Here is a 12093-nt window from a genome sequence, read left to right on the forward strand (position 1 = left end):
CTGGAAACCAGCCTCTCCTCCACCTTTTTCTTCCTCTACTTCACCTAACAGGAATTGAAGATGCAGCCTCAAATTGGAGATTTGCGAAACCACAGACCACTGTGTCACAGCGAGCACCACCAGGCTGGGCTTCCCTGGCAGGGATCTTTCTGCCAGCAGCCCACACTGAGCTGAGGCAACAGAGAGATGGAAAGACGCCCTTGGCTCCTCCTGGGCTAGAGCAGCCATTAATTACAGTTTAATTCGACTGCAGCACTCCCAGGAACCGCTCCCTGCAAGGACTTTGATTGCAAAACCACACGTATTTTTCTTCTTCTTTGCATTGTGGTCTATAAAATAATCTAAATTAAATAAAGGGAAAGCCCAGAAACTCCTGCAACTCCGTTTACCAACATCCTCTCCCTCGCCCAGCGTGCAGTCACGGTTAAAGCCATTGCAACAGATCCAGTTTAAAAAATGTCATTCCCTGTACTTGCATGCAGGGAAAAACCACAGAGTTGAAAAGACCTGTTTGAGGAACCCCATGGCTCCAGTATCGGTGATCAGTGCTGCCAAGGGATGCTGAAACACTGGATGTGGCTCAAAGGAATGAGCTGAAACCAGAAACACACCCTACTGCAGGATGTGAGACCTTGGAAGTCAACCTGATCAGCAGATCAAAAAGAAGATCGGGAGCTGACTTGATCACTCTGAGTAATTAAACAACAATTTTCATCCCCACGTCTCTTCAGGGAGCAGACTGAGACTGTGGAGCTGGCTTTTGGAAGCTGAAGCTAACACAGGAAGGGTGCTGGTCTCTGAGGCCAGGGTAACAAGGGCTTGGTTTAGCTTGAAATCTTTTGCTCAAGACTGGAAGTGAAGGCTCAGCTTTGTCGAGGCAGGTGGATCTTACAGACCTGGTACGTAAATCTTCATTCCTTATGAGCCCATGTTTCTCATCCTTGGAAAATGTCCCATCTGCTGCTTGCAGTAACAAGCAGCCACATCCTGGGGTCACCCTACCTGTCCCTAACAATGGCAGTGGCCAGGATGGGACACGATCTGAGGTGGGATACGAAACTGCAGGAGAACTCCTTTTACACCCAAGCAGAAATGGGAATGCTCAGACCACCAACACCGGTCTCCACCCTGATGAAAAGCAGACACTGGCAAGATCTGGACATTTGGGGATCCCTGGGAGGCAAAAATGCTCCAGGGAGAAGGGGGTTGGCAGGCAGCTACTCCTCATCCATAGCGAACGCCTAAAGCACATAAAAGTACCATGACCATCTCCAGCAGGGTGGTGAAAGATGAGGGTGACTTTTTCAAGCCCTTGCTCCCTGAAAGCAAAGTCAACAGTAAAAATGCATTTAAAAAGAAAGAGCTTGAAAAAAAACCCAAAACTTTTCTCAGGAATCATCACAACCCAGTGCCAAGAACAAGAGCCTGCCCCTGCATCAGCAGAGAGCAAGCGCGGGGCGCCAGAAGAAAACAGCTTCTCAGACAATTTGATGGGAAAGGGGCCAGTGAAAGCTAGAAGCTTATCTATAACCACAATAATTATCATTGTTGGCAGCAGCTGTCGAACGCGAGCCGTCTGAGAGGAACGGGGTCACAGGACTTGCTGTCACAGGGATTTAAAGGCAGCAGCCCGGCGATGTGAGGTGACAGCTCGGCAGCCCGAGAAGCGCGGGGCTGCTCTGCGTGGCTTTTGTCGAATCCCGCGGAGGATGTAATAAGTGTGAAGGGGAAAAACAAATTCCGCCGGGAAAGGGACGCGCCCTCCTGAAAAGCCACATTCATCTGAGAAAAGAAATGCCTCACGTCGCCTCGCCGGGAGAGAGGAATCAAACGAGCCATTCACTGCCAGCACAGGCGGAAAACGATGGAGCGAGGGGTGGATTTGCATCTGGCAGAACGCAGGACTAAAAATACACACCCATACACAGGGAGCAAAAGCAAGGATGTGGTGGGTTCACAGAGGAAGACATGATAAGGCACTGACATCAGCAAAGCGTTCTCCAAAAACACAGAAGAAAAAAACACGTGTTAAAAATATTCTTGTGCTGCATTACAAGCTGGAGGAAAATCCAGTGATCTCACTGTGCAGTAATTTCTCCCAAAGCAAGGGGAACAGGCAAAAAAACGAATCTACAGAGAGAGATAAAGTATCTCACTGGCCGTAATCTTTCCACGCTGTAAGCCAGACAATGCCTGGTGAGCTCACAAACGTCTGGGCTAAATCAGGGGCCAAGCCTGCAGGTCCTTTCGCATGTGAAAGTCTGCTCAGCCCCGTGGTGGCTGTGCGAGTGAGGCGGGAGAGCATCAGCCCAGCTGCCAGACCAGTGCCTTTGGAACACTGGCACCAAGGACTCGCTGCTCTGCCGAGCTTTGGGATGGGCAGCCAAGGCAGGGAGAGGGTGAAAGGGTTTGCCCAGTGATACATGGAGACTGCTGGAGATGCAGGAGCTGGACCTGAGACCACTAAAAGGATGCTTGGGCTTTATCCCTAGATAAAATCCGAAAGGATTTTGGGGAGAGAAGCCCAATTGTGGTCCTGGGAATACCATGGGATGAACTTCCAAAGAAGGATCTGGGGCAAGTCACTGCAACCTCAAAGCCACTTGTCCCTGCATGAGGATAGGCCTGGGAAAAGACACATGAGAGGCCTGAGGACCACCTTGCAGGGCAAGTCTGATCCTGCTTCTCCCCTAGGAAATGACCCACAGGGAAAGGCAGGCAAGCAGCAACCTCCGTCCTGCCCTTTTTGTGGGATTAGTTACTGGCAATTCGTTTCCAGCCATTGCTTTCTTGGAAGAGAAAGGTTTGCTGGTGAGATGAAATTGAAACGTTTACTCAGTAAGACGTGCAAGATGCCTTTGAAGTTGAGTGCTTGGGTCTCTCCCCTTCCCACTGAAGGATCTATTTGTGTGCTTAACTTCCAAATATACACTGAGACCTCTGGCTGAATCACACCTAAACCCACTCAACGCTCAGCCTACATACGCCAGGAGCAGCCCAGCCATTGCCCCAAATCCCATCGTTTTACTTGCTAATAGCTGCCTGCCACAGACATACTCATTTGCCTGCTGCTTTAAACTCTGCTTTCATCATCATCCTTCTTTATTTGGACTGCTAGGAAGCACGAAAAACCCCAGAAGCAGCCCAGAGCAGAGCCAGCCATAAACAGGGCAGATTTACCCTCAAATGCTGTGGCACTCATCGCTCTCACTGCCCACGGTCTGCCAACCACCTCTGGAGAAGCACCAGGGGCAGAGCTACCCACCCAGAGGGGTTTTTTTGCAGACATCAGCCTCTCCAAGCTTTCTAGGGAATGAAATCAGCTGGGCTGCCCAGACAAGGCACCATCTGCCCTGGGAAGAATCAGACGGAATCCACGGTCTGGGAAAACACCGAATTCAGGTGCTGTGGCTGCAAATCCAACCTGCCAGTGATGCTGCTCCATCCTGGCCAGTCCTGGGGGGCACAGAAGCTTCTGTGCCTCCGGACAGACAGTAGAGTGAATATTTTTAAATTTTACTTCGGTTGGAACTTTTTTTTTTTGCTGGGTGAGTCAGAAACAAGTGGCATTTTCTGCTGCTATTTGGGTGTTTTTTTCCCAAGCAGCTGCACTGATGGCTCAATCCTTTCAGACCACTGTAACATGGTTTTCTTTTCTCAGGATTCAGTCTTACTGGCGTAGTTCATCTTGTCAAAAAAAAAAAAAAGCAGCCCTTTTTATCCTTTTGGCAGCAATCTGGAGATCAGATTAAATTGCTGGTAGCAGTGCTGAGCCTGCCTGGTGAGGGGTGTGAGGGAGGCTGTCAGACCAGCAGGGCAGCTGTAAGAGAGGGACATTCCCTTCCTGAAATTCAGATGCGGGCAGCAAGGTCCTGGCCGAACTACTGCTGCTCTCTGCACCCTGCTGATACCCAGCACTTCCCTAGCCCAGAGAGACCCTCTTCAACCACCAGCAAAGAGCAAACAAAACCCAGAAGATAAGAAAGATAAGAGGCGAAATCAACCCCCCTTCCACCTCCTGTGAAGGTTCACTGGATATCCCAGCCCCTCGGGGGCTTTCCAGGGACACCACGTACCCAGTTAATGGCACTGCCCCTGCTCCAGGTCACCCCACCATGAGGATGTAAGGCTATAGCTGGGTTCAGGTGTCACTGGCTCTCCTGCTGCACTAGTTCCTGTCATCAACCCCCTGCTCCAGGGATGAGGAGCACACTCAGGGCAGCCCAGGGCAGGGTATAGAGCATCCCCCCCAGTCCCAGAGGGCAACAAGGCATTAACCATACCTGGAGAGGAGGATATTGCAATTCTGAGCTCTCCGGCCGTCTATGACGGAAAGCTCCTTGACTTTGTGCCGGGAACTCAAAGTGTCATCGATGGCATCTTCCTTCTAAGAGAAAACAGTAAGAAGAAAAGCCTGGAGAAGAGCCACGGAGCAGCAAGGACATTTAGTACTCTCAGCACACAGCAGCGTGATACACAGCGGGCCCCCATTAATCAGGAGCGTCACCATGGGTTACGGGTAAAGCCCCTCGCCTGTAACCGAACACAGTCAGTCATTTCATAAACCAGAGCTGGCTCTGAAGCCACTGGTTAGAAATGTAAATATTTTCTCAGACAGGGAAGACTTAAAAATCTGCAAACACACGGGCGCTGCTGAATAAATAAAGGCAGGCTTTCTCAGCATACATACTTGTGATACTTCATTAAATCCTCGCATGGAATATTTCATTATGGGCTGCTGCACACACTCAGCATCGCTCTTGTTCCTCACCCCTGCTCCAAACATCTGTAATTACCCTTCATGCATCAGTCCTCCCAAGCCAGCTAACCAATACAGGCTATCAGACTTGCAAAAACAACCGGCAGCTTTTTCCCTGAAATTCTCCCAAAATAAGGGATTTGAAAGCAGGAATTGGTGTGGCATAAGCACCTATATGTCCTAAGCAGCTTAAATCCATTACCTTCCAATGAGTAGCAATACTGTGGTTGTGGGGAAATGGGCAGATCTACATAACAGCAGTTTTGCAGGGCTGCCCAAGGAGTTCATGTTGCCCCAGGTTTTAATTTACCATATTGCATATTTTAGTAAGGTTAATCAATTAAAAGCTGGCTATTTAATCCTTCTGGAAGGAACACAATCTGGAGCTGCAAGGTCCTGAACGTTACAGATCCACACGAAACATCCATGAGCGTAGGAGACCTGGCACTGCAAGGGCTGAGACTGAGCACTGAAATTACCATTTTTTATTCATTTTCTTGTTTGAATGAAGAAGACCCACAGATATGAGAAGTGGGAAGAGAGGCAGGTGATGGAAAGTGAGCCTCAAGTCACCACCAGCTGCCTCTTGCTGTGCCTTGCCTGCTCTAACCAAGCAGAGAGCTTCAACTCGTGAGTTTATTTCCATCTTTTGAAAACAAAAAATGCTGCAGGGGCTCCTCTGTGCTCAACTCTATCTAATAATCCAGCTCCTGGACTCAGAAATTGGCTTTGACCTCAGGCCAGACAGCAGAGAGGGCAGAGAGGCTCCACAGCATCAACTTTCAAGCTGCTCCTTCTGGTGATCTTTGCACCTCTCTGATTCAATCCCATTTGTGAAACATTAACCCCTCTCAGAAGCACCCACATGCCCCTGTGTCCCTGTCCCCAGTCCCATGCTCACCCTGCCCAGGCCACACTCCTGCAGGTGCTCACTTACCTGTCTGGAGCTACCATTCACAAAGAAGTCCTACAGCCATAGCAGAAGCATGGAAAAAGGCAGTAAAAACACATGCAGTTCAGTGATCTTGGCAAAACCAGAGGGAGTTGAAGCACAGAGAAGGGAAACGTGCAGTATGGGGGGCTTGGGGGTGCCAGTGCCAAAATAGGGGGGGATGCAGGTGAAAATGTGGATTACAGGATGTGCAGAAGGGGAGAGCTGATGGAAGAGGTGGCTCCGTGAATGGATCAGGCCCAGGTACATTGTGCACAGAGGTGAGGAGGCGACACAGGATGAGGTGGGAGGATGCTGGCCAAGCCTTGCCACTAGCCCAGAGGCACAGCACTGCTCCGCCTGCCGTGCCAGGAGGAAAATTGCTGGTTCTTGCACATCTGAGGGACTGAAATGCCAATGCGACTGCCAGGAAAAACAGGGCTTTCAAGTGGAAGTAACGAGAGGCTCATCCCGGAGCAAATCTGGATGCAGCAAAACTTTACCATTTGCCACGGCAACACACTTCCCCTCGAGTTCTCACTCTCCTCCTCCCTGCTTCTCCCAGCTCAGCAGCCTGGCCAAATGCCACCCTAATGCCCCACCAGCACCATGCTCTTCCCAAGACCTCGTTGTCCTGCTGGGCTCCCCCCCAACAGACTGGAAGCAGGTGCAGTAAAGCTGGCACCACACACGTGTGCACACACACACACACAGGGATTTTCCTTCCTCATTCCCTCGGCTGAGCTGTGCAGATCAAGAGTCTTGTTGCTAAAAGTCTCTGGTTCAGTTAAGGCTAAGGATCAGTGTTTCCAGCAGTCTCCTTTGTGGGACAGGCACAAAGCATACCCACAAGCTGCAACTGGTATCTTCGTTTTTGTTTAACTGGTCCCTAATTAGGAGATCTTCCTTCCATTTCAACCCTCAGACCCATCCCACAATGCTCAGACTTGCCCCAGGCTGCTGGAGAGGAGAAGGACCTGGTGGCTTTCTTTGCAGTGCCCTGCTCTAGGAGAGGGAGGGCTCCTCATGCATTAAGGCAGAGAAAGGGTTCACGAGAAAAAGCCTCCCTCTCTGCCTCAAACCAGCCTCATCCCTGACCCTTTCCCTCACAGGAACCGTGATCCAGCCTCTGCTGCAGGATGGTGTAAGGAGGAGCAGCTTTAAATGTGCGCTCAGCATTCCCACAAACAATTCCCAGCCCTGCTGTCCCTGGCCCCTGTGCAGGTCACTCTCCCTTGCATGGAGGAGCTGGAGGCTTTACTTCCTTCATCCTTTTTTGGGAGATGAATTCTTTCCCAGCTCACTGCTAAGCCCCTGGTTCAACAACACATATTTTTTCCACTTGGCCCTGACTCTTTTACATCACTCACCGCTGCAGGACCTGCCAGGACTGCCCTGGCTGTGTCACTGCTACTTATCAACATCGCTCCCAGCCTCTACCCCCCTGAAGGCTCTCAAGACATCCCTGGCAGAGGCACAAACCCCTGTGTAGTATAAGCCCTGATGGCCCTGGACTCGCCTTTCTCCATCACTACATGCACACCCTAACACAGCTCCCACCAGTCCTCAAGCCATAGCCAAAAACTCAGCAGCTCCTGTTGGCTTTTCTGTAAATAACTGGTATTCTGTAGAGCTGCAGGGCTGAGACCTTCTCTTGGGGACAGGGACATCTGCAGAGCCTCAGCAGGGAGGATACAGGCTCTCCTAACAGCTTCACCAGTTGTGAGGCAGGGATGCTCCCAGGCTGAGCCCCAGGAAGCCCAGAGGGTTCCTGTCCTCCCTGCATGGAAAGGGCCTTTCCCAAAAGCTGCAGAAATCACTTAATAGCCTGCATTTACATCCCAGCCTGTGATGTGGGAAAAACATTTAAAGAGATGCTTAAACTTAAGTACATCGTTAAGCCTCGGGTCTGTGCAGCACTCAGGGATTCCCAAGCACTCTGGCAACAAAACCAGACAAATCCCAGCAAAGGCAGCCCCACAACAGCCACCTGGGGAGGGTCAGAGAGCTCTGTGCACTGCACACACCTCTGCCTGCTTTCCCCAAGCCCTGCTGGGGCGCTGGCCACAGGGGTGGCACCACTTGACCATGCGTTTTCAGAGCCCTGGTTTGTTTGGGGGCATGGGCAGACAGGCAGCCCCTGACACCCCATGTCCTGTGGATATTGTGACTCAGGACAAGTGAGAGGCATGATCTCTGAGCAAGTGGCTCAAGACAAGGAACAGGGAGGAGAAAACCCTGCTCCTCCCCTGCTTCTTCGTGACAGGAACCAAGTTTTGCTAGAGCTTGAAAATGCTGTGAGTTATTAAATCATTATTAGTTCACTGTGCCTCAGGGACAGGCTGTTCACTCCCCCTGCCCCCCCACCATGCACAGTGCCCCGTGGTTTGCATGGGTTACAGAACCACAGAATGGCTTGGGCTGAAGGGACTTTAAAGACCATCTAGTCCAACCCCCCTGCCATGGGCAAGGAACGTTCTACCAGACCAGGCTGCTCAGAGCCCCATCCAGCCTGGAACATTTCACTTTATCTCATGGAGCACATCTAACCCCCCATGCTGGTGGGTGCACTGCTGCTGGCTGCAGAGCCATGCACCCCCTCTCCATCCTGGGACTAAGGCTGGGAGCACCCTGGGGACTTCAAGGTAGATAACCACATCCCTCAGGCCCAGGGAGATGTGTCCCATGGCTCCACTCACACAAAATGAAGCCTGGGTCAACCACAAGGAACTTGTGCATCATGTCCCCAAGGGCAGCTCCAGCCCCAGCAGCACCTCACAGCTGGGACTTTGCCTTGTCTTTCCCATCTGCCTTCCAGATGCTCTTGCAGCATCTTCTGCCAGTCCCACCCCAGACCCTGCCTCCTACATTCAGCTCCCTTTTGGTCCTCATCCCATCTGGGGTGTAAGCCTGTGTCACAGCTCTCCTTGTGCCACCTCCCTGTTCCTCCTGGCCCCAAACCTAACCAGCCACTTCACCCAGCAGGACCTCAGACAAGCCAAATTATTTTTAAATTCCTGCCTGGCAATAATCCGCATCACACCAGGTGACTCATGGGCTCGGGCAGGCAAGCCCGAGAGCAAACTGTCCTGCCCACACTCAGGTTTCTATTCTTGCTTCTCTTCCATTTCCATCCCTTGTCCTCAGACATGCCCGCCAGTAAGCATGAGTCAAACTCCAAAAATCCCAGGGGAAAGAGACATTGCTGTGGTCACCTATTTCCAAAACACTGGAGCAGCACGTACTTCTGGTGGGTTACTCTTGATATCTGCCCTGCTCTAATTCACCCTGATCTTTCCCTCAATTAGCCTCTGGAAGAGATTGAACTCTCACGCTGCCTAATGAGCTTATGGGTCTGGTCCACTCCTTCCCAGCACTGTTCCTCTGACTGAGCCTGGCACGAAGGAGACAAGCTGTTCTCTCCTCCCAGGAACACAGCCAGGTGTTCAGCAGGTGAACATCCTTTTTCAGCCTTTCTCCTTGCTCCTTCTCGTACCTTCTCGAAAAACTCATTGCTTTTGCCCATTTTTATCCTGCTTGGGTAAAATAAGTGTCTAATTTTCTTCGTGTGCTTTGATGCCTTCTGAACTGGGGCTGTATTGCTTGAGCAGGAGATTAAAAAGCAGAGACTTTTGCCTGCAATGACATTATTTTGGTTTGGGATTTTTGTTCAAAGCTCACATTTTGCTCTTGGCTCACTACAAAAATAAAAGAAGAGACCCACCCATGGTAGATGTGGGCAAAACTTAGTCCTTCCTGGCCAGAAAGGGATAGAAATTTTCCACCCAATACAGACACATGAAGCAGTTGCTGTTAAGAGCAATCCAAAAATATTGCCCAACTGTGGCCACATCTGGGGGTTATTTTCATAACATTCCCTGTCTCTTTTTTTTTTGTGTGTGTTTTTTTGGTGATCCATCTTCGTGGTACACGTGGGCAGGTGTGTGGGCAGGGGTGGAACCAGGCACAGTGAGCCATGAATGGCCGCCTCAACGCAAAGGCTCTGGCATGTGGATGAGAGGATAAAGCAGATGAAATCGATGTGGCAAACACAGCTTTGGTATGAAATAATGATGGGAGATGTGTTTTGGGAGCACACGTGAAACCATGTGATCCCATAATGTTGGCACCTTGCCCAGGTCCCCAGGTGTGCCCACCTTGGGCCAGCTGTTACCTGCTGTCTTTGGTAGGCGGAGAATGTCCTTTCCAGGTCTTCGAGGTCCAGGATTTTGAACACTTTTGTGTCATCTATCTTGGTCCACACGGTGCCTGCCAGCTTGTTCTGCAAGACAATGGGAGCATTGCAGGTTGGGGGTCTCCTGCTCACCTGCCCTTACAGCACCACTAGTCTCACTGCCCAAATTATTGCCCAGCTTACCTCTGGAAGCTTGGACCAGTTGAAAGACTTGAGGGCGTTCGTCGGCTGAGGGATGCTCTTCTTCTTGAAGGTCATGCCCAGAGGTGCTCCAAGGGGAGGCACCATTCCACCCAGGGGTGGGGGGCCAGGGGGAGGTGGGGGACCACCTGGAGGAGGTGGTGGGGGAGGTGGTGGCGGACATACCCCTGGGAGCGGTGGGGGTGGTGGAGGGGGAAGAAGAGATCCGGGAGTTGGAGAAGGTGAAGGGCCACCAGGTGCTCCTGGTGGCATGGGAGGTCCTCCGGGGCTGGCAGCACAGATCGCCCTCTGGGAGAGAAAGAGGAATGGGGACTGGTCATATGGAGTTGGGGGACACTAAGAAACATCCCCATGCTCACTTTTAATTTTCTTAGTTAAAATTAAGGAAACAAAGGGAGCATTCAAAAGCATCAGCATTCCTGACTGAGGTTCAATGCAAGTGAAAAGACAAAATCATCCCATCATAAGGGTCAGATATCTTGGTGGCTCTCCCAACAAGCCTCTTTCTCACCCCTCCCCATGCAGCTCAGCCTCCTGAAATCACCCCACAGCATTTGCAGAGGGTTTGGGACCAGGCCCACAACAGGGAGCAGGTTTGAGGTCTCACCCTGCTCATCTCGTGGAGCTGTGCTGTGAGATCTGCCACTTGCTGCTTGACCTGCTTGTGCTCGCTGGACTCCTTCTCCAGCTTCTCCTTCATCTTGTTCAACGTCTGCATCATCTCCTCCTTCTCCTGGGCCTTGGCATCACACTCCCGCTCCTTCTTCTCCAGCTTCTGCTGAAGCTCTGTGTGCTCTGAAACAGCCCCAGGAGACCACTTTTGGGTGACAAACACTCCTTTTTGCCAACGGCAGCCCGTGGTGGGGCTAAACCCAACGCTGCCCTGCAGAGAAACTGCAGCTGACAAAAGGGAGCCTGTGCTGTGCTGTAATACCCCATTTGGAGCCTCTCCATGAAAAAAGTAATATTTGCTTTGCCCATTTCCCATGTCAGCCCCATGGCATGATACTATCTCAACCCCTCAATAAAGGCTGCAGATACATGTATAAATAAATACATAAATACATGTGTATGTTAACTTTTAAGCCAAGATTAAAGTTGACACTGTATATTTCTCCATGACTCACCTTTTCTCATTTTCTCTGCTTGCTCTTTCCACTGTTTCACTTCATTTTCATTGACTAACCTAAAAGAAAAAGGGATGTAGCACGTGAGACAATCCTACAGCAAATAAGAGACCATCACCAGCAAGAAACATGACTGAGCAAGTGGGATTTAAGGGTCCCAAACTGGTACACCTAACAGCTCTGCTGTGTCTCCCTCCAGCAGGGTTACATAAAATTTATCAGGGAACATGCAAAAACTCCTAAATCTCAAGTATTGTCTGCAAGTGCTGTCTAATGAAAAGGACGGGCTTAATTTATAAGGTAGGGTGAGTGAGTCCTGGCAAGCCAACAGCTCCAGGGATGCTGGCTTGTGTGCAGCTGAGGAGAAGGAACATCACTGTGTGACAGCAACGAGTAAGGAACAGTCACACTCGAGCACTTACATTCGTACAACATTTTTAATGTTGAAGTTTTCCAGGGGAGTGGCGTCGGGGTCCTGCCCTTTGTCACTCTGGATGACGATCTGCTGCACGATCCTGTCGAGCAGCAGCCAGTACTGGACAGTGTTGCCGCTTCTTTTATCTGCAGGGAAGGAAGGGGAGAGACTGATGTCAGCAAAGGGGAGGTTGTGATGCCCTTGGGCAGGAGAGCTGGGCTGCCAAGCCTCCAGCAAGCCATGGGTTTCCTGGTCTCTCCTGGGACTCACAAGGCATCTGGAGACAGTGGTGCAGGATGGACATAAAGTGCGGGTACGCCTCGCTGTGCGTCAGCCTCTTCCTCGTCAGCTCAAACATCTGAGTTGCACTTTTGGTGTCGATGTGGACCTGTGGACAGGAGCCAGGCAAGGTCAGGCCACTGCACCCACAATAGCATAGCCTGTTTCCCAAGTCTCAGCTCCAGA

The 12093-nt window shown here is 51.0% G+C and overlaps 1 protein-coding gene across 3 annotated transcripts in view; it reads right to left on the reverse strand.

The window, feature by feature from the left end:
- The window catches only part of DAAM1 (dishevelled associated activator of morphogenesis 1), a 90604-nt gene that overhangs the window by 13230 nt on the left and 65281 nt on the right, over window positions 1–12093 (reverse strand). For all 3 annotated transcript variants that reach the window (XM_069018526.1, XM_069018527.1, XM_069018525.1), the window contains 7 exons: window positions 11899–12016; window positions 11636–11774; window positions 11214–11272; window positions 10694–10881; window positions 10069–10374; window positions 9865–9972; window positions 4284–4387 (listed from right to left, as the gene is read on the reverse strand). In XM_069018526.1, the coding sequence (XP_068874627.1) occupies window positions 4284–4387; window positions 9865–9972; window positions 10069–10374; window positions 10694–10881; window positions 11214–11272; window positions 11636–11774; window positions 11899–12016 (1022 nt within the window). The remainder of the gene's footprint in view (window positions 1–4283; window positions 4388–9864; window positions 9973–10068; window positions 10375–10693; window positions 10882–11213; window positions 11273–11635; window positions 11775–11898; window positions 12017–12093) is intronic.

Source organism: Aphelocoma coerulescens, chromosome 5, assembly GCF_041296385.1.
Source record: "Aphelocoma coerulescens isolate FSJ_1873_10779 chromosome 5, UR_Acoe_1.0, whole genome shotgun sequence".
Taxonomy (NCBI): domain Eukaryota; kingdom Metazoa; phylum Chordata; class Aves; order Passeriformes; family Corvidae; genus Aphelocoma; species Aphelocoma coerulescens.